This window comes from Dermacentor variabilis, chromosome 4 (genome assembly GCF_050947875.1).
Source record: "Dermacentor variabilis isolate Ectoservices chromosome 4, ASM5094787v1, whole genome shotgun sequence".
NCBI lineage: Eukaryota > Metazoa > Arthropoda > Arachnida > Ixodida > Ixodidae > Dermacentor > Dermacentor variabilis.
This window is the reverse complement of record NC_134571.1, coordinates 138772549-138798059: the sequence shown is the minus strand read 5'-3', so window position 1 is coordinate 138798059 and position 25511 is coordinate 138772549. Positions and strand designations below refer to the sequence as shown.

At 44.9% G+C, this 25511-nt stretch overlaps 1 protein-coding gene across 4 annotated transcripts in view; it reads left to right on the top strand.

The window, feature by feature from the left end:
- The window catches only part of LOC142579843 (uncharacterized), a 69494-nt gene that overhangs the window by 19765 nt on the left and 24218 nt on the right, over nt 1–25511 (top strand). For 3 of the 4 annotated variants that reach the window (XM_075690445.1, XM_075690443.1, XM_075690447.1), the window contains 3 exons: nt 14713–14880; nt 19134–19289; nt 23163–23318. In XM_075690445.1, coding sequence (XP_075546560.1) covers nt 14713–14880; nt 19134–19289; nt 23163–23318 — 480 coding nt within the window. The remainder of the gene's footprint in view (nt 1–14712; nt 14881–19133; nt 19290–23162; nt 23319–25511) is intronic. The other variant, XM_075690446.1, reaches the window with a different exon arrangement.

Here is a 25511-nt window from a genome sequence, read left to right as displayed (position 1 = left end):
GGCATGCTGCGGAAACTGGTGCATTTGTCTTCACTGCTATCCTAATACGACACGTTTCCGCTGAGGGTGGGCAAATATCTTAGCTGCGTTACAAGCGTCGGCGTATGAATAAGGTACACTTCTAACTATTAGTGTAAACGTGGCCACTATCGTTGCCGCTCGCAATTTGTTGCATGCCCACGAGTGCAGGCGAGAAGAATCGAAAGGTGCCCTTTATGTTTTTTGTTGACCAATACAGTTATGAAGCCTACAAATAATAAAGCCGAGGCAAGTTTGGTTGTAGCTTTGTTTTTTCATGGAAGTGCGGAAAGTGATGAAAGCAATGAAATGGGGCATCTGCTTAAGAATGTTGGGTGCGTGCAGACCAGTTGGTATGTCTTCAAGAGTCGTTTGGGTAGCATTCGATAGATGGTAAGCGCGATCATCATTAGCTAGACTCTGCACACAATATATCGCCGCAACAAGTTCAGGGTGTGATCATTACACGGGAAAGAAAAAGAATCGAATTTTGATGACAAAATTCAGGGGTGCGATCATTACGCAAGTGCGATCATTATGCGAGTAAATACAGTGTGATGGTTCATACGGGGATTTACTTAAACTTTGTCCTCCTGGCTTCAAACAGATTTGCGATTTTGCAAATTGGTCGTATCTAAAAAAAATTGCTTTGGTAACGACAATTTGCAATGTTTATGCATGTGCACAGAGATTTCTTTGCTGTGTTTAGAAAAAAAAATCGGCAGAGGCACTTAATACAAAAGCATTATACAGTCGAACCCACTTATAACGATACCGGTTTTAGCAACATATCGGTTATAACAATGAGAAGCCGCTGCACCACCAACTTCTGTATGTTTTCTATGGTAAAATAACCTGCTTACTACAATGCCTCCATGCCGCATTATCAGTTAAAACAATGAAGTCTGGCTACTGGGTGTCTGTGTTGAAAGGTAATGGAATGCAAAATCCTTGAAAAGAGAAAAAGAAAAGAAAAACATAAGCTCGAGCCACTGCATGCTGCCGTGCTCTGTTTTCCAGCCTTTTCCGCATCACCAGCCTCGCGCTCCTCTTTATCGCCCTTCCGCCCCTCGGAACACAAACGGGCTGCGCCACCCTCCGAAACATATATGGACCGAGCCAACTTCACTGACAGCGCTGCGCTGCTCCCAGATTGCTTGCTGGCCCCTGATGCTGTGCAGTTCTGCCAATGGATTAAGCCGCTCGTGCTCGTCTTTGGTCGAAGTCGTTCCTGGCCACGTGGTTTCTCAACCTTGTTTGACTTGCTGCTGAAACGAAGATGGCTGATCTGCCCGCTGATCATCGGCAATGCATGATGTCGCCAGTGACGAGAAAGCTCACTGCTATAGATTTTGAAATGAAGTGCTTCTAATTGATAAGGAGGTTATCATCACGAACATGCTTACATCGGATAGCGACGGTGACAGTGATGGCGAAGATGGCAGCGATGACACAGTAGAGCAGGCTGCCTCAACGTTGTCCTCGCAGGAGGCCCTGCGGTTGATTCAGTCCTCCTGGTGCTTTATTTTCGGGAGGGACCTTCTGCTGCACTACGTGGAGCACCTGGTTGCCTTGGAGAAGGACTTTGGCAAGCTTCGCATAAAGCTAGCAAAGCTGATGGGCATGAGGTTTTTTTTTGTGCAAGCCAGGGAGAAGTACGTGGCAAGGTGCTTGTAGTGATCTTGCCTCAGTGTTTCTTCTGGGTTTCTCAAGCTGAGAGGTTGTGGCAGCAACCTTCTCACATTCTTTAAAAGCTAATTTTTGAGGCCACCAAAGCGATGCCTCAGTGGAGCTCGCATGCAACTTGCCGCCCGTGACCCTACTTTGCAGTTACAGCAGTGCCATTCTTAAATGCTGACAGCCACGGCTTGTTACACGTGATCGGAGTGCATAGGAAGCCGGGTTAAACAGTTAAACGATTTGACACAATCAGCAGCCGGATGGAGGAATGTGGTGGGAAGGGCCACTGGCCACCCTGCCATCATATTGTTCTCACAACAGTTCTGCCATCCCTCATTTCTATTTTTTTCACGCAACCCAGTTATAACAATTATCGTTTATAACAATGGAGTTTTCGTGGCACTTGAATGTTGTTATAAATGGGTTAGATTGTCATCCCTTTTATGAAATGTTCTTAATTGATGTTCTAGATTGGGAGGCAGCGTGCTCTTTATACACGCTTGACATGGCGCCACCTCCGCCATCACGTGCCCAATGACGTGTGTGATGATGCTTCGGGGTGCCCGTCTCGCACCCCATAGGTCCAGATTTGATTCTCACCCAGACCAAAATGTATCAAGTTTTGTTTTGAAAGCCAATAATTTACTTTGTTTACGAGACCTCCCTGAGAAATTTGATAACAGTCGGAGCATTTCTCTGTGTTTTGACTCTCTGTGCCATCAGCCATTTTTGGTACCCTCGCTCAGACACATCGCCGATGCCGTCGGATTTTAACGTAATGGGGCATATAATGCTTTCGCATTAAAACAATAAGTGCTTGAAAATTGAGAAAGATCAAGCATAATAACATCACAAGAATGTTTCAAGCCTCAAACACCAAGACGACCAATCTAGATGCTAATTATCATTCCCATGGTGGCTGATTGATCACAGCATCCGAGTGCTACGGAGCAATTTTTGTCGGTAACTCCATGGGTTTCAGCAGTGCTGGAAGCCAAAACTGAGTGCGCCTCACTTTCTTGCCACTTAGTTGCATGTTTCTGCAGCACTGATCACAGGGGACAACAGGTCCGCAAAACAGTTTAAAAACTTGCATCACTTGTCTCTAACCAGCAACTGCGCAGAGACAGAAAAAAAATGTGCAAGTGCTTGTGTTCTGTAGTGCAAGCACTAACCAACTTGCCCCTGCATCTATTCTATTTAGCAGGCCGCTTGCAAAGTTTAGCATTGGTGGCTTGTTTCAACACATTCTGCAGGGTGGCCCAACAACTTTGGCACTCTACAGTAAATGCTCGTTAATTAACAACTCGTTCATTCAATATTTCGGATAATTCGAAGCAGCCGCCGCGATCTGCCCAACAGTGTATTGAGAGCAACATCTAACGCACCCCACTAATTCACACTGAAATGTGCACCTCCATCAATAATTTGAACTCTGCGTCATCGCGGATGGGGAGAGTGCTAGTGCGTGGGGGCACATTGGCGACGTTCGTCGCTGCTCAGCTTTGCTCTTTCATCTGCAGCCGTCTGTTGCAGGTCAGTTCTCTCCCTCTCTCAAGAACTTCAATATAAGAACACGGACGCAGCCTGCCTGATTTTATTTATTTATTGCGATAGCAATTATATGGACACTCCAAGCGCATTTTTGTCATCGGTGTGGGTGTCTGCATCATCATGAGGTTCTGTATTAAGTCCAAGGGCGATAACATCGTTGCCGTGTGCCCTTCGCTCTATGTGCGAGTGAAAAAGTGCGAGGGGAGTGGAGTAGAGCGGCAAGTTGGGCTAGTTGGTGGAAGTTCATCGTGTCATAAAGGGGGTTACTTGAGCCGACGATCGCAGCTCAAGCTCACCCTCACGAAAGGGACTAACGCTAAGTGGAAGCGTGCTGTCTTCTCTTGCGCGCGAGGCACCCAACGTTGTGAGGCGCCAGGGGGGCGCATTCTCTCCGGCTGCAACTTCACATGTGGCAGCTGTGCACGGCCGTATCTTGAGAGCAATCTGCGTTCGGGGCACTCTAGTTGTGTCGGCGGCTCGTAGCTTTGTGTGTTTTTGGCGCTCACTTCAGTTGAAGCGATAGTCAACACGAATGTCAATTCACTCGCTGCTGTTGCTTCATTTCCTCACACCAGCGTTTTGACAGCGAATGTCCGTAGTCATAGGGTGTGATGTGTTCCTGTTTGCTGTGTGCGCTAACACCATGCTTAGTATTTTAGTTACAGCAAGCGAATGTTTACAAGTTGATACAGCCGATAAAAGCACTATCCTTACTTCGTACGGCTGCCTACTAATTTGCTGTCACAATCGATGCTTCATCTTTCGGGCGAAGCTGTGTCTTTTTTCCTTTCTTTTTATCATGTTACATCTTGGAGGTTATGCTCTTTATCTATGAGGTGTTCTGCTGCGAAGTGGCACCAGGTATATGTATAACACGGCAGCCGTGATGTTTGTCAGCGCTCGCAGTACCAAAAAGCATAACCTTTGAGATTTGTGGCTATCACTCAAATGAAAGTATCGCTGGGATAAGCGTTTAAACGCCACCTATGCGTATAGTGGAACTCGGCAGCATGCAGCTGGTGCATCTACAAAAGTACAATGGAGACTAACGTTGCAGCAGGTTGTGGTGCGTTTCAAGAGTGCATTTTAGAACGCAGCTCTTGTTCCTGCGGCGCTCATATCGGCGCGCATCGCATGCGGCCAGTCTCGCTAAAACGCTTGCACTGCACCAGCCGAAATGCCGTCCCCTCTAGACTTCGACATGTGCGCCGTAGGCTGTTCTCTTCAGAGCATGCGCAGAACTATCCCAAACTCGTGCACCGCTTTGAGCGGCTGCCTGCGACCGTCGGTGAAGCAGCGTGGGCACCTCTTTTTTTCCATGCCATGCAATGTGCGTGACTGTGCCCACTGCGCTGACACACACCTCGGCGCAGTCGGCATGACGAATGCGCAGATGGAGCAAGAGCCATCTCGACGTCGGGCATGTCAGGCCGCTTTGGCGCATCAAGTTACATTGGCTGCGCCAGTGCTTCGAACTATAGACATCGTTCTCGCCAACGTGACGTAGCGTGTGCTCGCACGTGCTCACGCTACATTGGACTGTATACGCGCCTTAACCAAGCACTTTTTTTTTCTGACTTTCATTAGTTCAAATTTTGTATAATTAGAATTTCGTAGCATACCTGTAGAATTCCAATTAACGAGCTTTTACTGTACTGATGAGGTCACAGGTTTAGTTGGGATGTTTACTTGATTCTATTGTGCACTTTATTTGCTGGAAATGTTCACCAAACTGTCGCATGCATGTTAGAATTGAGTATGAAACCAAAACTGCAGTAAGTGGTGTCTAAATCCCACCCCCCTAATCTTGAATCCCACCTTAAAATCCTGAAGGCCATACTGCAGGCACCGAAAGCTCCACTGAGCACAGGAAGTTCGCCACCATTGAACGACATCTATACCTGCTGTCCAAATCGGCCTACAGCAACATTCAAGTTTTAAATTTGCTTTTTTCTAGTGAAAACAAATCACAATTTCTCTTACCATGAAGATATAGTGAGGGGGGACAAACAAAAGCATTTAATTATTAATTTTTTGAAGTATGAGCATAGGGGTGCACATTAGAATCGAGGGCATTGCATTTTCTTAATTTCTGGCAAACCGGACGCTCGTCTGGTAGACCTCGTTGCGTTTCCTCTCTTTACTATTTCTCTCCGGCCAATAAATGTCTGCTGTGCATTGTAATAGATGGCATGTTAGAACCAAGTAAATACTGTAATTCTCAGATGTGGTAGTCTTACACTGACAGAATGCCAAGTAGTAAAAATCAACGTAGTTCCCTCCGTTAAGGACAGTGGCTCAGGCACAGGTTTGGAGCAAGAAACCAAGCACTTCATCTACTTGTGTGCCTCCTGCCTATATAGTTGACTCCCGTTAACATGAAGTTCATGGGAACTGCAATAAACTTAGAATTAAACAAACTTTCAATTAATCAAAAAGCATAAGAAAAGGGCACCTTTATTAGTCTGAAAGCCAGCAGTTCTTTAGTAAAAATATTCCGTCATTTTTGTCTGCTTCTGCTTATTGAATCTAGTTGTGGAAAGCAAGTTTAGCAAACAGTAGACGTGGCCAAGGGCTTCTTCGAAGTTATTTCTACCATCATAAAACTGCTGCACTAGAGCAAGACCCGCAGCTACATTGGCAACCCTCGGTTGTGGCTCGTTTTCAACATCTTTGAAACGAGCCACAATTTTGCTGCCCTTTTCGGCCAGCAGGGTTTGCAATGCGTTGTCATGGATCCCAACGGCCGAAAGAGGCACTGTTTTCCTAGCATAATCTTCTTCAATTATCGCCATTTCAGCAGCATGCTGGAAAGAAGTCAGCATAGCGGCAGGCACACGAGCATTAAAGGACATGAATGTGCAATTCCATGTCTTGACAGAACCCAATGGGCTTTGAAACTCCCTCGGACGTCCGGATAAGATCCTGACGTCCAAGTCCTAGAGCAGTCGTCCTGGGGACATCCAGTGGATATCATTATCGGACTAATTTCAACATCCAGTTCTTATCCTTCTGCGGACATCCTTAGGTCATTCGTGCTGGACATTTCCCCAATGTCCCGAGCAGGACTTCGTTCGGACTTGAGTGACGAACTGCTCTGTTGCTGAGCATTTCTGCACTTGCAAATATCAACGTAGAACCGGCCTTGAGTTCATTCAAGCTAACTACAGCTAACTTTGTTGAGTAGAGGCATCAACGTTTGTCGGCGAAATATCAATGAGTCCTCAAATATGCAGCATAAAATAAACCAAATTCGATCGAATTGTACCTGCCCATGAGATTTTTTTCTACTGGTGGAGAGCATACAGGCAACCACGGAGGCAGGTTAGTGGACTGGTTCTAAAGCACAGCGTGATCGTAAAAGCTACGAAGCTTGTGTGACCGTCTCATTATTATTACTTACAGAGCCACAGAAACATTTCTGTGCCTAGAGTGCTTACGCGTTACCAAATATATCCTTTTTGGACCATCACGCTCGCCAGATATCGATGCATGCGACCAGAGACCGACTGTCCCATTGTATAGTTGACGTCCATTTACGACGCTTTTCAAATAATAATTAACAGCAGCCTCTCATTTGGAAACTTCAGAAATATTTCTATCATCCCTAAAAACACAGAAAACGCGTCGCAAGCATACCCTGTATGCTACCAGCGCAATCTTTTCTGAAGCTTAGCATACCCTGCATTTTTTTTCGCGGGAGGCTATTTCTATTTATCGTTTGGGGCATCCTTCTGCCAGTATTTTTGAAAGTGTGGATCGGCAGAATTTCACTGGTGGCATTAACCCTGTTTTTGTATACACTGCTGTTGTGACAGTTAACAACAGAATAATAATTTCCAGTCATCCGAGGAGGCGCCGTCAGAAACAAGAGACGTTTCGCGCGCAGCGCGAGCTAAGCGCGGGCGCGACCTTGAATGGAAGCAGCGAAAACGTACACCTGTGGGAGGTGCAATCGTGTCGCCAGGAGAGAAACGAGCGCCATGCGAGCGCCGGCGATGAAACTTGGCGTGCGAAAAAGGCGCGAAGGCGAGCGTTTCGCGCGTTTATTGTGAGTGCATAGGCGCCATTTTCAGTTGTCACTACGGCTGCGCAAGGTGCTCAAGGCTGTTGTTTCTTTCTCCTGGGCTCCTGGCCGGGTTGGCCCCACAGAAAAGGTAAGCTGAAGCGTGCCTGGACTTTATACTATACTATGTGTTGTCGGTATGTTCTACAGGCCACATATGCGCAGTAGTTCGCGTGAGCGGCTTTTAGTCGCATATATGCAAGGAGGCGCTGCTGCACGCGATTGCTTGCGGTCGCATACGTCGCTGGGAGCTGCTACTCACCTTTAATACTCTGTAGCGCACGCAAAGTATGCAGAGAGCTCGCAAGAGATTTGCTGAAGAGACAGCGGCACGGGAGACGAAGAAATCCTTTCAACTTCTCCATTCTCCGTGCACCGGGCAGGAGTGTTCTCCGACCAGTCCATCTGTTGTTTCGCAGTCCTTGTGCAAACGGTTGGAAACCGTACCTTGTGTTAACGTGAACGAAATCGTTCAGAAACCCGAGTCGTCAGAATATGACACACTTTCAGAAGACTCCACATTCTGTGACCGCGATAACTCCGGACGATTGAGATTCGGTGCGGATGGCTTTCCACTTCGTGAGTCAGGCAGCAATGTATGCATATTTAATTTCAATAGTAACACATGATAAAATTGAAAATTTTTATATTAGCTGGTGAGATTGTAAATGTGGCATTTAATACAAGTAATACTTTGGGATCTCCATAAACATGACTACTGGCTTGTAAATGCCTAAAAATACAGCACAGCTGTATAATTGAGCCCTTACCCCACCGTCAAGGTATCTAATTACTAAAGAAATCCTAAAATTAGCAGCTTTGAGACCTAGGCTAATTTGGAGCTAAATTTTAAAATATGCGCACTGTATTGCAATGTCAGGTGATTGTAGGTTTACACTATTCACATTAAACAAACTATTCTCATAGAATAGTGTTTGCAGTCTTTTGCTCCGTATATTGGTAACTCGTTCCATGGAAGAAATATTTTAATTTTTGTTTTGGCGTGGCTGTTGCAGGCAGGTAATTTTTGAGCTCAGTCAGGTTTGTTAACTTATTATGTATCTTTCCTAGTACAAAACAGGAGGTGTTTTGCCATATTATGGTGGTAACAACATTGAGATTTTATTACTGGTCACAGTTTTCGAACTTGTTCAAGCATGTGTTCTTTCTTCAGATGCGTTATCCCACTGTTAATTGAATTCACCAAAGCTGAAGAAGTGGAAGTTGTTCCTACAAGTTGGATCTCCGACGACAAGTGTTGGTGGCCAGCTCACGCAAAGCCAGAAAAGCTTACGTCAATGGTGAAAAAAATCACACCCGGTGGAATCAACGTGGAAACAGTTTGACATTTCTGTAAAAGAGTTATTGGTGGGAGCCATGTTTTGGTATGGTGATTTTTTAGAACAAAATGAGAGTCAAAACTTGACCATTTCATTGTCATTTCTTGTTCAGCCACATACGATCATGCACGTAAAAAGCTGAATATATAAAAGTCAGTTCACATCGAACCTGAGCAGTGACCCTGACATGGTTCAAAAAAGACGCTGCCGAGCACCATTTGTATACACAGACTCGGATTAAAGTGACTCGCAACCTTCTCCAAGCTCTGTGAAGCAGCTGCGAATCCCAGAGGTTCCCGAAGATTTGCCGCAGAGTGAGGTAAATGTGGTCACTACAGCTTTGTAACGCAAAAAATATAGCTGCTGTAAATAAAATATAATGATTACTTTATTCGTACGATGGTGGCCCTTTAAAGCCGTACGATGGTGGCCCTTTAAAGCTTTCTCGTAGTTTGATTGCTTGCTCTGTCTAACATCTGTGAATGTGTCCCATGTTTTGTCCATCTGTGCAAGAGAGCTCTGTGGGGACAATAGTGCCATTCAGGTTCTATGAGCCTGAGTTCATTTGCTGTTTCCAAGGTAGTGCTAGAATTTGAAAAAAAAAAGGCACGGTCCAAATAATTAAGGTCTGAGCTGTGTGATATTTTAGGTGTGAGGATTGCCAGTACCTTTATGTTCCTTAGTCATTACTGAATGTAGTGAAATGTGACAGCGTACTGATTGCCAACATTTTTTCGGGGATTCGACGAGCCTCAGCTCACGATTCATTCACGCTAATGAAACAGTCAATGCCTGTGCTCTCTTCATGTCTCGCATTCCATGTGGCATTCAGTGCTTTTTTTTTTCATGTGCCCTGGTGTTAAGGTGAAGAATAAGTGTATTGCAGTGAAAGAAGTGTACCATGCTTTTGAAGTACACTGAGGGCTACACCTGGTCCTGCCTACCTTGATGTTTCTAAATATGTATTACCGATAGTGGTTCTTAGTAGACGTACTTATATTATGTGATCTCATTTCACTCTTGTAGTACTTGGGGGCTGGAAATTTTAATGTACTGCTGTAAAAGCTGTCACCTGCAGCCTTTGTCTTAGTTTGTGGTAATAAGTTGTTGACATTTATTATAATGCAGGACTGTCACATGCATTCTGTCTCTGAATCTTATAGGTTTGCACTATCTTGTCTCGTGACCAGTTCTGTGTTTGAATACTTGTAACACTTGCATTACTAGCAACTCTCTGTATTAAATCGAGCTTTTGTAATAGAAATGAATAAAAATATCTGTGAAAGTGATTGTCTCTCCATTTTATGTAAACTTAGCTTGCTTTGGAATCTGCGTTCCATGGGTGCAATTAAGTTGTATTTTCATTAGTACATGTCAGTACTGCATCATCTTTGCAGCAAAGATTCTACAGAAGGCCAATGTTTACGCTAACTGTGCTATTTAGCCCATTTAAATAAATATGAACATCCTGCAGACATCCCTTAATGGTCCACGGTTCGTCGTACGGATGTCTGACGGACGTTTAGCAATGAAAACATGAACAAATTCTTGCGTCCGTGGAACATCCGTATATCCGTTCTAGACATCCGCGGGACACCCCTCGGACTGCCAATTAGTATGCGCCTGGTAGTCCTGTGGATGTCCGCCGTACGCCCTTAGGCGATCTGCGGACGTCCTATGGATGACCAAGATATCCAGAATCGGTAGTCCAGTGGATGTCCAGAGGAGTTCACATGCCCATTGGGAAGGTGCTTTCTACTTTTAAGGGCACAAGAATGCACTTTGGCATGTGCACGCAGATGCCATATTATTTTGTCCCCACCTGTTCTGTATTTATTCAAGTGAAACCTGCAGTTCCCCCTTTTAAAATCAAAATGTTTAAAAAAAAGTGTCCATACCGTCTTGGATTAGCACTCAGTCTTTGGACTTCACTGAGGCAGAACTAACTTAACAACCGCAGTAATTCTGGGAAAACATAATCGGTCTCATTTTTATCATGCTCAGGGATGTACTCCTGTTTTCTTTAGGCATATATATGTGTGTTCTTTGCTTAATAAAGAATTCAGTCATCAGTCAGTAATGGTGTGTGTTACCCTTGTTTTCCTTCGTCTTTTCATGCTGTTCCCCTGTAGAGTATGTACTGCCTAGCCCAAGCTTCCATGGTGTTGATGTGTAGTGAATTTTGAAAGCATAGCATTCAGCATCATCTACATCGCCACATGTTTTATAGTTGCTGGAGTATTGAATTGCATGAAGGACATTGAAGATGACCATCCTTAAGGTGGGGGGGGGGAGGTAATGAGGTGAAGCTTGGATGATGATCGCAGTGACATCGAGAGCTGAAGCAATGTTTATGTGTTCTCTCCGGCTGTCCCCGTCTTTATTTGCGGTCAATATGATATGAAGCAATGAAGAATAAAGCAGAACTGGTGTGCTGAGTCTATAATAAATACTTTGTGTGCTGAATCAGTATCAATAAGGGCTGAATATTGAATAAATATGTGTGCGTTGTTCAGGCAGTACGTGCATTATCTGTACTTGCGATTTTAGCGGGTAGTCGTATGCCCGATTCATGTGAGAGCCACACCTTGCCAAGGTTCCAAAAAATAGAAATGCCGGTCTAACACAAATACATAGTAATTTGGTGGTCAGCACTTATGTTTCCTATTTGTGCTGTCTTCACATGCTGTTTAACCTCGGTAATTCAGATTTCATCCGACCAAGAAGAATGCCCGAATGAACCAACTGTTGAATTATCAAGGGTATCAAGAAAACAATAAACAAATGCTTACTACGTCAACACACTTTCATTTCCTTAATAAATCGGCAAATCCTGTTTTTATTTTGCAGGACAGCAGTGCGGAAGCGACAGTTCTCGTCATATTGTGACTGATTAGTGCTCGCAGCGGCGAAGGCTCCGCGACTTTCTTCACAGCATGCATCTTCATCTGAGACACGTTTTACACTACCGTGTGCACATCCTGATTATTTTTTCGCCAACGAACTGGTCACCAACAGATTGTATCGCAATGTAGCCAGTGCTCTTCATCCTCTACAGCTTTGAGTGAAACTACTGCTTGCCGCAACTGCTGTCGTCTAAACTGTGGCTGCTATCGACGCAATCATGGATGGTGACCTTGCAGTTCTGAAGGCACATGGCCAACACATGCACTCTGTCAAAATGAAACTACTATTTACTGTAACAACTGCAGATGAAACCGTGGTCACTATCGAAGCAATCATAGATGGCAACTATGCAGCCATGAAGGCACATGGCTGACGCGGTGTTATGCACTGCAATAAACTCAAGAATAAAGGCTTTATTTAAAGTTGGGATGTGCAAATACCAAGTAGCGGATTTTGAACCGAATTGAATAAAGAAAGCCAAATATTGGATTGAATATTGGAAAATGTTTCACAGAATTCAATGCTTACAAATATTGGGCAAGAAAATACAGTGCTACACATGCTAAGGAGTCTCCTAGCATTGCATAACAATAATGTAGCTAGCTATCAGTAACTTAGGTACATAGAAATAGGTATGTACAGTACTGTCTACTCTTATTAAAGGGAACACCAAGTTGTATGCCAGCACTGATTACAGATCAGTTCTAGTACATGAAGGTCTGAAAAATATTTTTTTATTTAGAGAATTTCTGTTGAATATAGAGCTTTGTCTTTTTTTTCCCTGAAACTATTGAATTAGTGCCATTCTGCTTGTAATGAACGCCAATGAGGTTCTCAGTTTGAAAGTGGACGTGTGTTTTTCGACAATCCTTTATCTATTGTATAAAAGGTTTTCCTTTCCAGTTCTTGTCCAAAATACAGAAGGGCTATCCCAACTTACAGCAGATTGGTTATCTTAAGGCCAATCTGCACGGCAGACTAAAGGACTGCACATCATATGTGACTCAATCACCGCTCGTCACACAGCTGGTGCCGACAGTAAAGAGCAGGTGCCATTCATGCCATTTCATTGTCAGGTTAGGCATGATTCGGCACCTGTCAAAGATTCAGAAATCTGGAGATTCACTGCAAGTCCCCCCCTTTCAAAGATAGTCTACGCCAACGCGTGCAACCGGGTCATGACATTTTACACGCTTGCTGTGTAAATCCGAAGCTAACCTTGTGACAGGCTGCTTGAGGCTAAAATAAATAGACTGATGTGCATCTACGAGCAGTGTTAGGAACGAGAAGGCATCGTACGGTGCATCACAAAGGCGCTGGCCGTGAAGACTTTGTCGCCTACTCGTGCGCTCGCTTTCGTTTTCGCGGCGGTTTGTTGGCTTTCCGAGTGCCATGCGATGCTCCAAATAGATATGCCTCGATTCGGCACCCAAGCTAAACTTTAGTCCCTGATGTCGCATGAAGCAGCGCCAATTACGGCTGTGGTAATTCTTGCCACTAATATGTTTGTACGGCTGACTCATCAGTGATTGGTCTCCAGATTGAGCATGAGGGTTAGGTTGACGTACGGCTGTTGAGGCGGCGTGAAGTTCGTTGATCTATGTGCCTATTGGCAGCTAATTGGCCCGATCTTCGCACATGCTTTGCACTTACTATCTGAAGTCAAACGCATGATCTGAAGTCAATAAGAAAATTGGCAGACTTAGTTGTCTACGTAAGGTGAAGCATTGCACGAATCGTTGCAGCACAAGACACCAACACACGCCTAGGTGGTGGGGGCCGAGCGGCCCAAGAAGCACATGATGGTTTTCACAGCATCAGAAAGCTTACGTTTGCTTTCTTGGAAGTTGGTCTGGGTCAGTAGCTTTTTCGAACAGGGCATTTCGGTGAGAATTTTTGACGTGCTCACTCGGTGTGAATCGTTGCAGTACAAGACAGTGATATGCGTTGACTTGGTGGCGCCCTAGCGACCGTTGTTCAATCACACATCGTTTTCCTTTGCGAAACTAAAATTAAACTGAGCTGCTGGGCGAAGCCACGAAACGATGCCTACAGTAATGTCTTGAGTGAAACACAATGCTCACTTAGGAGCGTCTGCAGCAGGGTACGGCAGCGCATTTGGGTAATCACCCGATAAAAGTGTGCAGTACAGTTTAAATGGCACTACATTACATGCACTGTGGAACAGATGCTTATCACAGTAGGGTTGGTGGTGACAGCTGTGACAGCTGTGAAGGAAACTGAGTGCGTGCCAGCGTTCTCACATAAGAGGGGCAGGCGAGTACTGCGGGAAGCGGCTGCAGCATGCCGCGACTCTTCATGATCACGCGCGCATCTTGCCTTCAAAAGTGCTTCAAAATAGTGCTTCAAAATGTGCAAGTCGGATGTAAATACTATCCGTTGGCCAAGCTGGTGCGAGACAAAACCAGTCCACACCACGTAGCATGGCAAGTCTGGAGCATATGAGAGCGAGCACGCACTCAAGCCCTATTGTGCACAAAGCAAACGCTGCACATAAGCACTACAGTTGCATGTAGCTGCAGTCTGCTATGTAGCGTAGATACCACGGCTGCTGCTGGGTGCTGCGAAGAGCCTGCTTACTGAACACACTGTGGCTCACCGAGGACAACTGCGTTTGGCGCATCGTAGGCGCCAAAATCGGAAGTAGCGGCATCTATGTGAACACTGCAGATCAAATTTGAACTGCGCGCCATGATGCAATTCATTTGGGGGCAGAACGGTGTGAGCAGAACGCTGTGGGCACACACCGTTCCACCGTAGCCTTCGCTGTGCAAGAAATTGACGAAGGAGCGGAAGGACCTCAAACGTAGTGTTTGATTGCCAATAGCTCCGTTTGTGCTGAACGCATTGAAGTACTTTTTGCAGCAAAATATTTTTGAAATAGCTTATTTTAACATTAAATGCATTTCTCCACTTTGATAAAAAATTGGCTCAGGGCCACTTTCAATAATGCATACACCTGCCAGGACCAGAGGACGGGTCCGAATTATCTGATTTTCCGAATTAATGTGGGTTGAATTAACTAGGTTTTATTGTACTTCCAGAATGTCAAATCAAGTAGGCTGCATGCTGCTATGGTTCGTGAGTGTCATGGCCGATCCTGTGTGTGTGTCTGTGTGTGTTCAGGTGGCAGAGGAGCTCAACACTGGCCGCAGTGCATACCAGTGTGCAGCGCACTACTCAGCCCGGCTCGTGACACGCCACAACATGGGCCTGTTTTCAAAGGAGGAGAACCACCGACTGCAGCAGCTTATCCACGTCTGCACTGAGGGTGACGACATCTCCTGGGCACAGGTTTGTCTCGTAGAATGTGCAGGTGTGCCTTGAGTCGTACTCCTGGGTCACAACAAAGAAACAAGGTGCACCCTCCATAAACATAGTTTTGTATGTTGTGTGCTGAATTTTACACATTGTGGCTGAAGTAGCACGACGATGGAAGCTCAAAAGTAGATGCAAAGTGTGCATTGTTAAAGGCCAACTGCAACAGTATTATGGACCATGTAGAAAGCCCTACTTCAGATAATTTAGACATACAGTAGCCTATGTGGAAAGTTTCGTGCTTGAAATGCAAAGGGGGCGCTTCACAAAACGATTGCAAAAATAGATGTTTGTCATACCAAAACTAAAAAAAAAAGCCGTTAGCAATCACCAGAAGTTGCATACTTTGGAGACTTGAGAACCAGTGCCCGGGCCGTCTGCTTCCCTTACTTTGCTAGCTGCTTCGTGCGCTGTGCCAACACCGTTACGCGTCCACAATGTTCTCATAATACGAAGTGTTCTCCGAGTCCAGCCGGTTTTCTCTGTCTGGTTGTCTACATTCAACGGCAGAGCCTCGATGCGTTTTACCTTTGCTCGAAAAAGAATGCATTGGGTTGGCCAAGCTAAAGGCACAGATATGGTCTGGCTTAACACAGACGTGATCCACACGTGGTGCAGTTACACTACATCGGCTAAACATCGGCGAAGATTGTACGCACTACTGTGAAGTGTGGCCGGCATGGGAATAGAGCATGTCCTATCGCACGCCGGAGCTGCTGGATCATGGTACATCGCGCGCTAGCTTGGCTGACCAGCAGCGTGCTGGTTTACTGGTGTGAGTGTGTTACGTCTGCGCCTTCGACAAACAAAGAAGCGCTCGCTTGCCACACACTTGTGCACTTGTGCCGTGGCAACAACTGATCGCCGCACTGCGGCGCGTCACATTTAAAGCGCAGGGTAAAATTTTAGCGATCTTAGCGTCTCTGGCATGATGTATCCAACTTCACTGGCTGCCACCTGGCACGCTGGAAATGCCAGATTCGACGATTGATCAGACAACTACCGTCATCTGTGGCAAAGAATAATAAGTATATATAGCTGAGGCTTGCCATGGCCGGGCTAGAGGGGCTCGGTGCTAATGTGCATAAACTCACGGCCAGACGGGCCGCACTGCGCCCGTGATAAAGCTTTGCCCATTTTGCTCTGGGGGCATTGCATTCCTGCATGTCTTGCCACCACATCTACACCATATATAGCCGCCGCGTCGCGTCGTGTTCTTCTTTGTGACAAATTCAGCATGCAATTCCTGCTCATTTCTGGTGCTGTGTCAGGAAGGCTTTCATCCATCTACTTCAACACATCTGATGTAGAGGCACACAAACTATCTCGAAGATGATGCACAACCTGAAATGATCGCCCATGAATAAACTTACCTTTGGTTTTCATGCACTATTGCAGGTTATATAGTGCTTATAGTCATCCCAAGAAACTGTTTGCCAAGCAGATCTTGATGGGTAAGTGATTGTGCTGTTGACATGTAGCTTCTGGAGCTTTATCAACTGTAGGTTACATGCTTTCTTCACGCTGCCTGGTCCGTGTCGCACTTGCCTGCAATGCCACAGTGTGCCCTTGCACTCTTGACAGCTGGGACAGGAAAAACCTGTTCAAACTTCCTCTAGTCAGCATTGTGTTCTGCACAGCCATCACTTGTATTCGAGTACATATTCAAGCACCTGACAGCCATGCAACGCATCAGCACTCTTGCAACAGCTCAAATCACGAGTGCAACCGGGAGAACGCATGCCAAGAGAGACGCCTGTCAACTCGCAAATAATGAGCGAGTAATGCGTCTGGCTGCCTAGGCGCAACTGGGAGATCAACAATTGCGTACAGTTCTTCAATATTTGCCATATCTGCATCGCTACCGCTTTGCCGCCAGGTGCACGCTTTGTATGCATAGGTGCTATTTAATAGCTGCCAATAACAAAATTAGGTATTTACCAGCCCTGTGACATTGCCAAGATTACATTGAGAGTATACGCTAGGCATTTATCGTCAATTTCGCCCAAGTGAAATTTCGTTGTAGTTGGCCATTAATGGAAAGGAGGGGGCACGCATCAATCTGCCGTCCTCTCGGCTCAACCTTGCACGCCTTTCCTCGCCTGCACAGCATATGGCACTTGGGCACGATAAGATCTTATCATGATGGGAAGAGGGTCCTGCTGCTATGCTTTGGCAGCTGCTCTCTGTTGTGTGGCGCATGATTTACGGAGGTGTGTTCACAGGCAGTCCCATGTAATTCGACCATTTGACCATGTTCGCCCTCAGAAATTTTCATTTACATTTAAACCTCCACATAACTAAGTCACAAAAATCAGCACTTTACTTCGTTATATGGAAATTTCGTTATATTGAAATTCAACCTTTTGTGCAATAAGTACAGTCACTGACAGATTTTTCTTATATAGAATGAGGCATAAAATTTTCTAAATTATTGGGCAATCGAAAAAAAAAATATTAACTTCAGTGACAAAAAATAATCATTTGGTCAAATTTGAGAGTCATTGACCAGGGATACAATTTCATGCCGAGTCAACTATATTTTCACATCGGCGGTACAAAGCAAAGCTTGCAAAGCTTTTGCGGCAACTCCTCCAGCCGTGGCTGATCAGTGTTGCCCGCAGTGGGACGAGGCTATCACGAAGAGCGCGGGTGGAGGGGAACAAACACTTTGTCTGCCTCTAACTTCGGTGCGTCTCTGAAACATGAGGTTACGTGACCTCCGGCACTCAACGCATGGAAAAACAAGACAGCGCACATGGAGCCACGGCTATCTCAGCTAGCCCAGTCTTTGCTCCAGCCGCAGATTTCCTCCAAGATAGTTGTGCACGAGCCGTGTATGACAGCTATGTCTAGCCGAAGCCGTACTTGAGGAAGAGACGCATGCTCACCTTCCCTCCACTTCTCCCCCCTCCCCCCCGTGCATGTTATCACATTACTATGCACTTGCTCCCTCCCCTTGCTTATTATGGCACGCATCAAGCCGTTGTCCTTCTTACCCTCGCATGCCTTCCCTCGCACCCACGACTTATGGGGCGAGGCAAGATCGGATTGCACTTGAACTTTATGCAAAATATGATGGCACGAGCATCCTGCTGCTACTCTGCTCTACTTCAGCGCCTGCCCTCTGTCGTGCCACATGCGATTTGAGAAGCAAGCACCGGCATGTAATTCAACCATTTGATCATCTGTGTCTGTGGCAGTTTCCATTTATCGCCTCGGCCTACTTTCGTCACAGGAGTGAAATTTTGTTATATTGAAATCATGTATAAACACACTTCGTTATATTGAGTCTCAAAATGCATGGTGTTCTATCGAAAAAATGTACTAAGAAGTTAAATACCTTGTTATATCATGAATTTATTATATCGAAGTCCGTTATATTGAGGTTTAACTGTATAAAACATGACATAAAAAATTACCCACCAATGGTAAGATAAATTGCTAATGCAATGGAATCTCATTAATATAAACTGGCTTAGTTCAAACTGACGCTTTAGTCCTGACAGAATTATGTGTATTTCAATGTGTTAAAATGCCTTGTAAATAGAATGTGTAAGCATTTGTGATGATTAATTCGAACAACCGCGGCACCAACTGTGCTCTCAGTAGTGCACCAACTCGGCAGGTGGTGCTTGCGACCCGGTAGTGCGGCCATGCACCAGCTGCTGCTCCTGTCTCTTGTTGCAGGTACTGTATCTTGGTGAATATAACCTGTGCCAAAAATTCAGAAAAAGTCACCAGTGAAGTAGGGTTGCATGTTATATGCAAATTTTTTCTTAGGGTGTCGACTTCACAGCAGTGAAAATTTTGCTCAAAACTGTGGCTTCACGGCAGCACGTGTTTTATTGCCGAGAAGCCACACTTCAGAACTCGTCACTTGTGTGTTGGCTAGGTGCACATGAGCTTCCTAATGCAGGGCTGCACGTAAGTCCTCCCTTCATCAAGCTTCCTTTAATTCAAACAAATTTTCTGGCCCCTTCAAGTTCGAATCATCAAGATTTGACTGTAGCATTAAAGTTGCCAATCATCTCTGAAGGGTGGACGCATCGCCAATTTTTTTCTTATTCACTTGTCAATGGGTTACTCAGCATCAGGCTTGTTTGATGTTGTGCACTGCTCCTGGCCCAGCTTGGTCAGTGGTGCATTCGTCGGCCAATTTCCTTTGTTGGGCAGACCTTGATCGTGGTTTCTGGCTATGCCTTTGCCACAGTTTCTGGTTCTCGCAGGTGACACACTTCATGGGCAGCCGGTCCATGAGGCAGGTGATGAACCACTACAAACGGTCCATGCACCCCAAGATGCTCCATGGTCCTTGGGCCGTCGAGGAAGATATCATGCTTCTCATGGCCATGCAAATCTACGGAGAGGGCGGCTGGCCAAAGGCAGGTCTCTCTTTGTGCAGGAGGCAGTGCTGGATACTTTGCACGATTGCCAGGGGCCTAGTTTCTGGCAATGCTACCTAGAGCGAATTCAAGCAGCACCATCTGTGTGAGGAGAGACATGCCTTAAGTTTGATCCGTATTGTGTACGCGTGCTCCCAAATTTACGGTACCGACAGTACGAACTTGGTGCATGCCCCTCATTGTTGCTCAGCCGATCGCTAGCTGTCGTGGTTTAATCAAGAAATCGTTTTACATTATTATAGATAAGAATCTCAATTTTACATGCTGTTTACAAAAGAACAAACTATTGTGACAGATAAAATGCTGCTTGCAAAATTTGCCTTCAGCGTGTAGCGTTTGCCTCCCCAACAAATATGCCAGTCTGAAGTCACCACTTCCTAGCATTTGCACGCGTGGAAAAGCATAGCAGTGCCGGATCTCCCCCCAGGTAATTATGAAAACCTCTATGGCAAGGGCCATGCCGGCAGCTTGGTGTGCACTGTTTTTTTGGTCGGATAGCCTAGAGCATGTCACATGCTTGCTGGGTGGCTTTCTCTGGATGGCTCCTAGTTTAGTTAGTTGTCAGGTGCTTGTCTTACTGGAGCTGTAATTTCACAGATGAAAGTGCACTTGTTCTGGCATCCCCGCATACTCTACAGGACCATTGTGTCTTGGACAAAATAAGCATGCATTTTGCCCCAAATGTTGAAGTTGTGCTTAATGGAAATAAAAAATAATAATTGAATTGTGAGGTTTTATGTGCCAAAATCACAATTTTATTATGACACGCTCCATAGTGAGAGACTTTGAATTAATTTTTACCACCCGGAGTTCTTTAACTTGCGCTTTGCTCCCATCAAAATGCGGCTGCCGCAGCCAGGATTGAGCCCAGCTCTTTGAACTCGGCAGTGCAACGCCATAGCCACTAAAGCTACCAGGGCTGGTGTCAGGATGATTTGTGGACTATCAAAGTGCTGTTTAGATATTAGGGCATAGCTATTAGGTGGCCGTTCCTGCGACTAGCATCAGCGTAACCGAGCAGACGCATGCAGTGGATGAAAGAGCGATTGCAAAGCACAGCAGGGGATGAAAAAAGCAGCGTGAGAAAGGAGAGCATGAGGAGGAAAGTGGAGGAGGAGAGTGCAGTGGAAGCATGAGGTGAGAAGCAGAGGAGGGTACGCCGAAAACATGAGAAGAAAAGTGCAGTGCCTTGCAAGAGGTGCACTGCGGCAAGGATGGCTAAGAGATGCCTCTAGAGTAGGGTGCATCATCTGGGAGGTCTGTCTGCGGTGGCTTGCCTGTGAATCAGGCCCACGCATCACCCGCATCCGCCTCTTGTGACCACCCGATTAGCGAGCCAATTGCGCCAGGCTTCGCTCTGTTTGCAACGTGCCACATGAGGCAGATTGTCCACGCCAGCCAATATATAGCGAAATGAAAACACGTATAGAGCTGCACTCAAATTTCGCATCACGAAGTATCGTAATCGTCAGTGATTTTTTTCCAACGAGAACTCCCCGCACGTCGCCATAGTGGCCTCTTAAACTATTGGGGACACACATGATGCTCTCTAAAAAGCACTGCAGAAACTGCAACAGGTGCTTTTGTATTCACACGTAACAGGCTAGAAAGGAGTTGCTTTCGTCCCAACAAGAAATATATACAGCTGCTGGGCATGGGACCGATGCCAAAACACTGCAGGAAGCTTAAACGACAGACATGCCTGTAGTAGTAAAGTTTCTAAAACTTACAGACCACCATGTTCTGCCTATATGAGGTGGAAGTTTACGAGCATCATATCGCACCCTATCACTTTATTTTCTTAACACTTTAACTGGCAGCTTAAAAATATTGTTGACCTTACAAAAATATCTGCAAATACTAGACAAAACGAAAAATTGATCTGTGCATTTCAATTTCCCTTAATTTATGTATGAGCAGTGGAAGTCACAAAAATGTTGATCATGAGCAGCAGCAGATGTTTTGGTGACAAAACTCGAAGACCTCGTTTGTATCGTATTAGAGGACGTGGTGATCATATTATCGCTAATGCGAAATGTTTTTCTTTGTTGAAGAAAGCCATAATTTTCTTTTTCTTCATAAAGGTGCATTCTGAAAACACGCATTTGCCTTGTTAAAGCAAGTACCAAACACAAGTTTTGGACCATACATTTGCCTCTAACCATCTGGTCAACAATATTTTTGACCCCCTCTATCTCACTTCATTTTCAGAGAAACCCTTTCATATTTAATTTGGTATGCATTTGAACAATGCCAAGAAAATAAAGCAATAAAAGCATTTTAGGTCAAGTCTTGCCAGTGAAAGGGTTAAAAGACCCTGTTTAGGGGGAGACACAGGTCTTCTGGGCCAAAACATTTGCAAACAATAGACTTTTTGCATGATGAGGGGGGGGGGGCAATACAATATAAATATAACATAACAAACACAACAAGTAGGTAAATATAGAAGTGGATACAGCAAGTTTGATTTGAAACTTGAACAACAAAAAGATAATCCTTTTGGCAAGTAGTCAAGAGAGGTTTACTCATAAAGATCACCTAGTTTTCAAAAAGGGTGGAATTTCAATCTGCAGCCAGCAACCATTCGCCAGTTTGTGTATATGTGCCTAGAAAGCAAAACGGGAAAGCCCAAGCATTTGGTGTTGGCTTTCAGGGCTGTTACGCAATGAAAATCTTTGTGGCTCGTTCACTGCCTCTTTTTCAGCGTAAACTGCAGTATGCATGTTATGTGTGGTTTACGACGCAGAAATGGTGCTTGGGGTATATAAATAAATTTTTTTGTAATCTACCTGTCATCTTCTCATTTCACATTTTACAAATTGCATGTCAGCATGAGTGAGTCAAAGTGAAAGTCCACAGCAGTGTTTAGAGGGTTTAATTATGAAGCTGTATAATAGTAGCAGTTGAATCTGTACCAACTAAACCCAGCTCTCTACTCCATTTTAATCGTAGGAGATGTACATTGTTTTGCCCTGAGAACTTTTTAACTCTAGTTCCTGTCTCAAGATGCAGGAGCGGAGAAATTGTTTTGTTTGGGGTCCTCTAAACAAACTTTAGGGAGGTTCTTACATTCACGCCTTTCTTTTTGTCCCCGCTATTCTTCCCGTCTTCCCCTTTCCCCTCCCCTAGTGAAGGATAGTAAACCGGAGGCTTTAACTCTGGTTAACCCCCCTGCCTTTCTCTCATTTGCATCTCACTCTCTCTCTCTCTCTCTCTCTCTCTCTCTCTCTCTTTGTCACATTTTTAGAAAGTAGTTCCAATCTCCAATCTGTTGAGAGAATTTTTCAAAAATGGTTTAAAGTTTTATGAGAAAAGAATGAAATATTGTTTGACACACTAGCTTGGCAATAAAAACCAATATTTACTGTTCAGTGTTCACTACATCTGTTTGGCCATGTAAATCAACCCAATTGATGCATTATACATCGCTCTGAATTACGTGCCAATAATATGGCAATTGTACTTTTGCAAAGCTCGCATTAACAATTTAGAAATTTCGTGCAAGTTGCACAAGTAATAGGCGCAGTCTACAAACTCTTGAGATATGTTTTTGCTGCAGAGTCGAGACATTGTAGATGTCGCACTTAAATTTTTTGCCTCATTTTACCATTTCTGGCCACAAATAAAAATTTTGCACTGCACAATTGATCGCCTTAGAATTTAGCTTTCTCTCTTAAGTACGACGGATACTTGATAAATGCCTACTAATGAAAGCATTATGAAAGCATTACACGTTTTGCATGCACTTGAATGGAAAAACTGGAGTTGCAAAGCTTGCTGTGCCAAACGTGCTGCCATTGTTTTTACCATCCTTTTAGTAGCAGCTGACCAATGTGGTGACAATGGTCGCAGGTGGCAACCCTACTTCCTTGCCGTACAGCTGGCCAATGCAGGGACCACTACAAGGATCATTTTGCTCCTAGGATTATGTCTGGACTGTACACTCCTGATGAGGACTACTGCCTGTTGCAGTTGGTGCAGAAACATGGAGTCGCCCAATGGTCCAAGGTGAGCTCCAAGAGCAGACTCCTCTTAAAAAGCATGTCTGCATTGAGACATACAATGTCTAAAGCAATGCAGAATCCCACTCGGCAGCAGTGACAAATTTCGTTGGAAAGGCCCTCTTCGCGCCAATCGTTTCCAGACCGATTTCTGCCGCCGGAGTCCCTTGTGGGCCAATCTTAATGCGAGTAAGCAACTGAGTCCTCCCTCATGGCAATCTACAAATGACGCCAACCGCATTCAAGCTCAGGATCTCACAGTCATCTCAAAAGGATGTTGTCAAGTCATGGGACAGAGGAGATGCTAATAGAGGCTGTGAGAATATACCTGGTTCTGTTCAACAAGCACCGCACCAAGCGCCAGTATTATGTCATGAAGGATGAGCTGGTACGAAAGCTAAAACCATGCAAACTTGGCGCGAGTGCAGGAAACTGCATAAAAGTGGGGAAGCAGATGACCGCGTGGGTGGGTAATTTAGTGCAAACGCCGCATGTGGTGCTTGTAAAATATTCTGCGCTGTCCTATTTTTCACCGTGCTTCGAGAGCTGGTAACAGCTCAGGCAACACAAAGAGCAGGCAACGGTATTTTCATGGCAGGAACTTCCACTCCCCTCTAGACATTGAATGTCCCAGTTTCAACTGAGCGATAAAGGGGGATGGGGGGGCTAAAATCAAGATTTTCCCCGAAAATAAGCATTTTTCATTTTGTAAGGTTTTTGATTCCACGTCTAATAAAGTGGCTTATCACTAAGTTTGGTTGCTCACTGCACTATAAGAAGGAAGAAAATTATCGTTTCAATTCTTGGGGGTGCATGCTGGTTGTCAGAAGCTCCTGTGAACACTAGTAACGCAGTCGCAAAGCCTTAGAGAAACTGTACATGGAATGAATGGCCTCGTCGAAAGAAAGTTCTTTGGGCCTTTTAGCCATAAGAGACCTATCAAGGCTACAGCGCAATGGCAGAAAATATTTTAGGTCATGACAAATCTAGATTGACTGGCAGACCAAAACTAGAACTCTGTTTGCTGGAAAGAGAACAACAACAAAAAAAGCACTAATAAATTGAGGCAAGTATGGATTGACTGGCAAAGTGATACAGAAACCAGGATTTGGGAATCGATCAGATTACAATTGGTAAATTCCAGAATTACAACCAGCACGAAGCCTTGGTTGATGCTGGCAAGTTGTTAGGGCCAGGACCATAGTCTAGCTTTCAGCAGAGACATTGCAAAAGAGTTTGAGCCTCTATACAACAAGCTTAATAAGCCAGAGCTCCTTGCACTATGTTCTAGGAGACTGACACAAAACACAAGTAAACCGTTCAATGTGTTAGCCGTTCAGTAATCATTCATTTAGTCATTCGATGCCAGACTGACAGCCTTTATAGCAAAGCTCTCACATGCAGTCCCTTACGCGTAAGAAAAATTTGTCGATAACAGTACTCTACATAGCAACTAGAAATGGCGCATACATAAAATCAAATTTTTTTCTTTGGTGACAGAGCCTGGAAAGGAAAGACACTACATCACAGATGACAAGTTTCTGATGTTGCTGCGACATCCTTTCTGCTGTAGGTGTCACGAGAATGTGATTTACATCTGCCGCCAAGGTATGTGAGTGGTGGCGCTGGCTAACATTCCCAGGGTTCTAGTAGGAAACATAAATACACAAGAAATTGGATGGGGAAATGGCGCCGCGGTAGCTTAATTAGTAGAGCATCGCAAACGAAATGCGAAGGTTGTGGAATCGTTCCACACCTGCGGCAAGTTGTTTTTTCGTCCGCGTTCATTTCCATTAATTTATTGTTTCTTTATTCCATTTATTCAGCACAAGTAATTTCCCCTTTGTTGTCCTTGGTGGCAGTGTTTGTTGGCTTCTTATACAAAGGTGTGACAAAATACAGTATACCTCACAGGATGCAGTTTTCATTTCTGCCTTCAGCACTTTCTAAAGACCAACAAATCAACAGTTGGCACCTGATTATGTAGAAACAAAAGTGCCAGTTTAAGATTAAGTTTAAGATTTAAGATTAAACAAGAAGGCAACAAGAAGCTTCGCCTGCATCAGGCAAAAGGTTCAGTGTCGTGCTACACTGGTTTTCACAGGTATAACAAACATTACTCTGGGCTACAAGTGCTCGCGCTCATCAATAGGATGCGAAACAAATAAAGGACGCTGCTGATAGTTGCAGATTCAACACG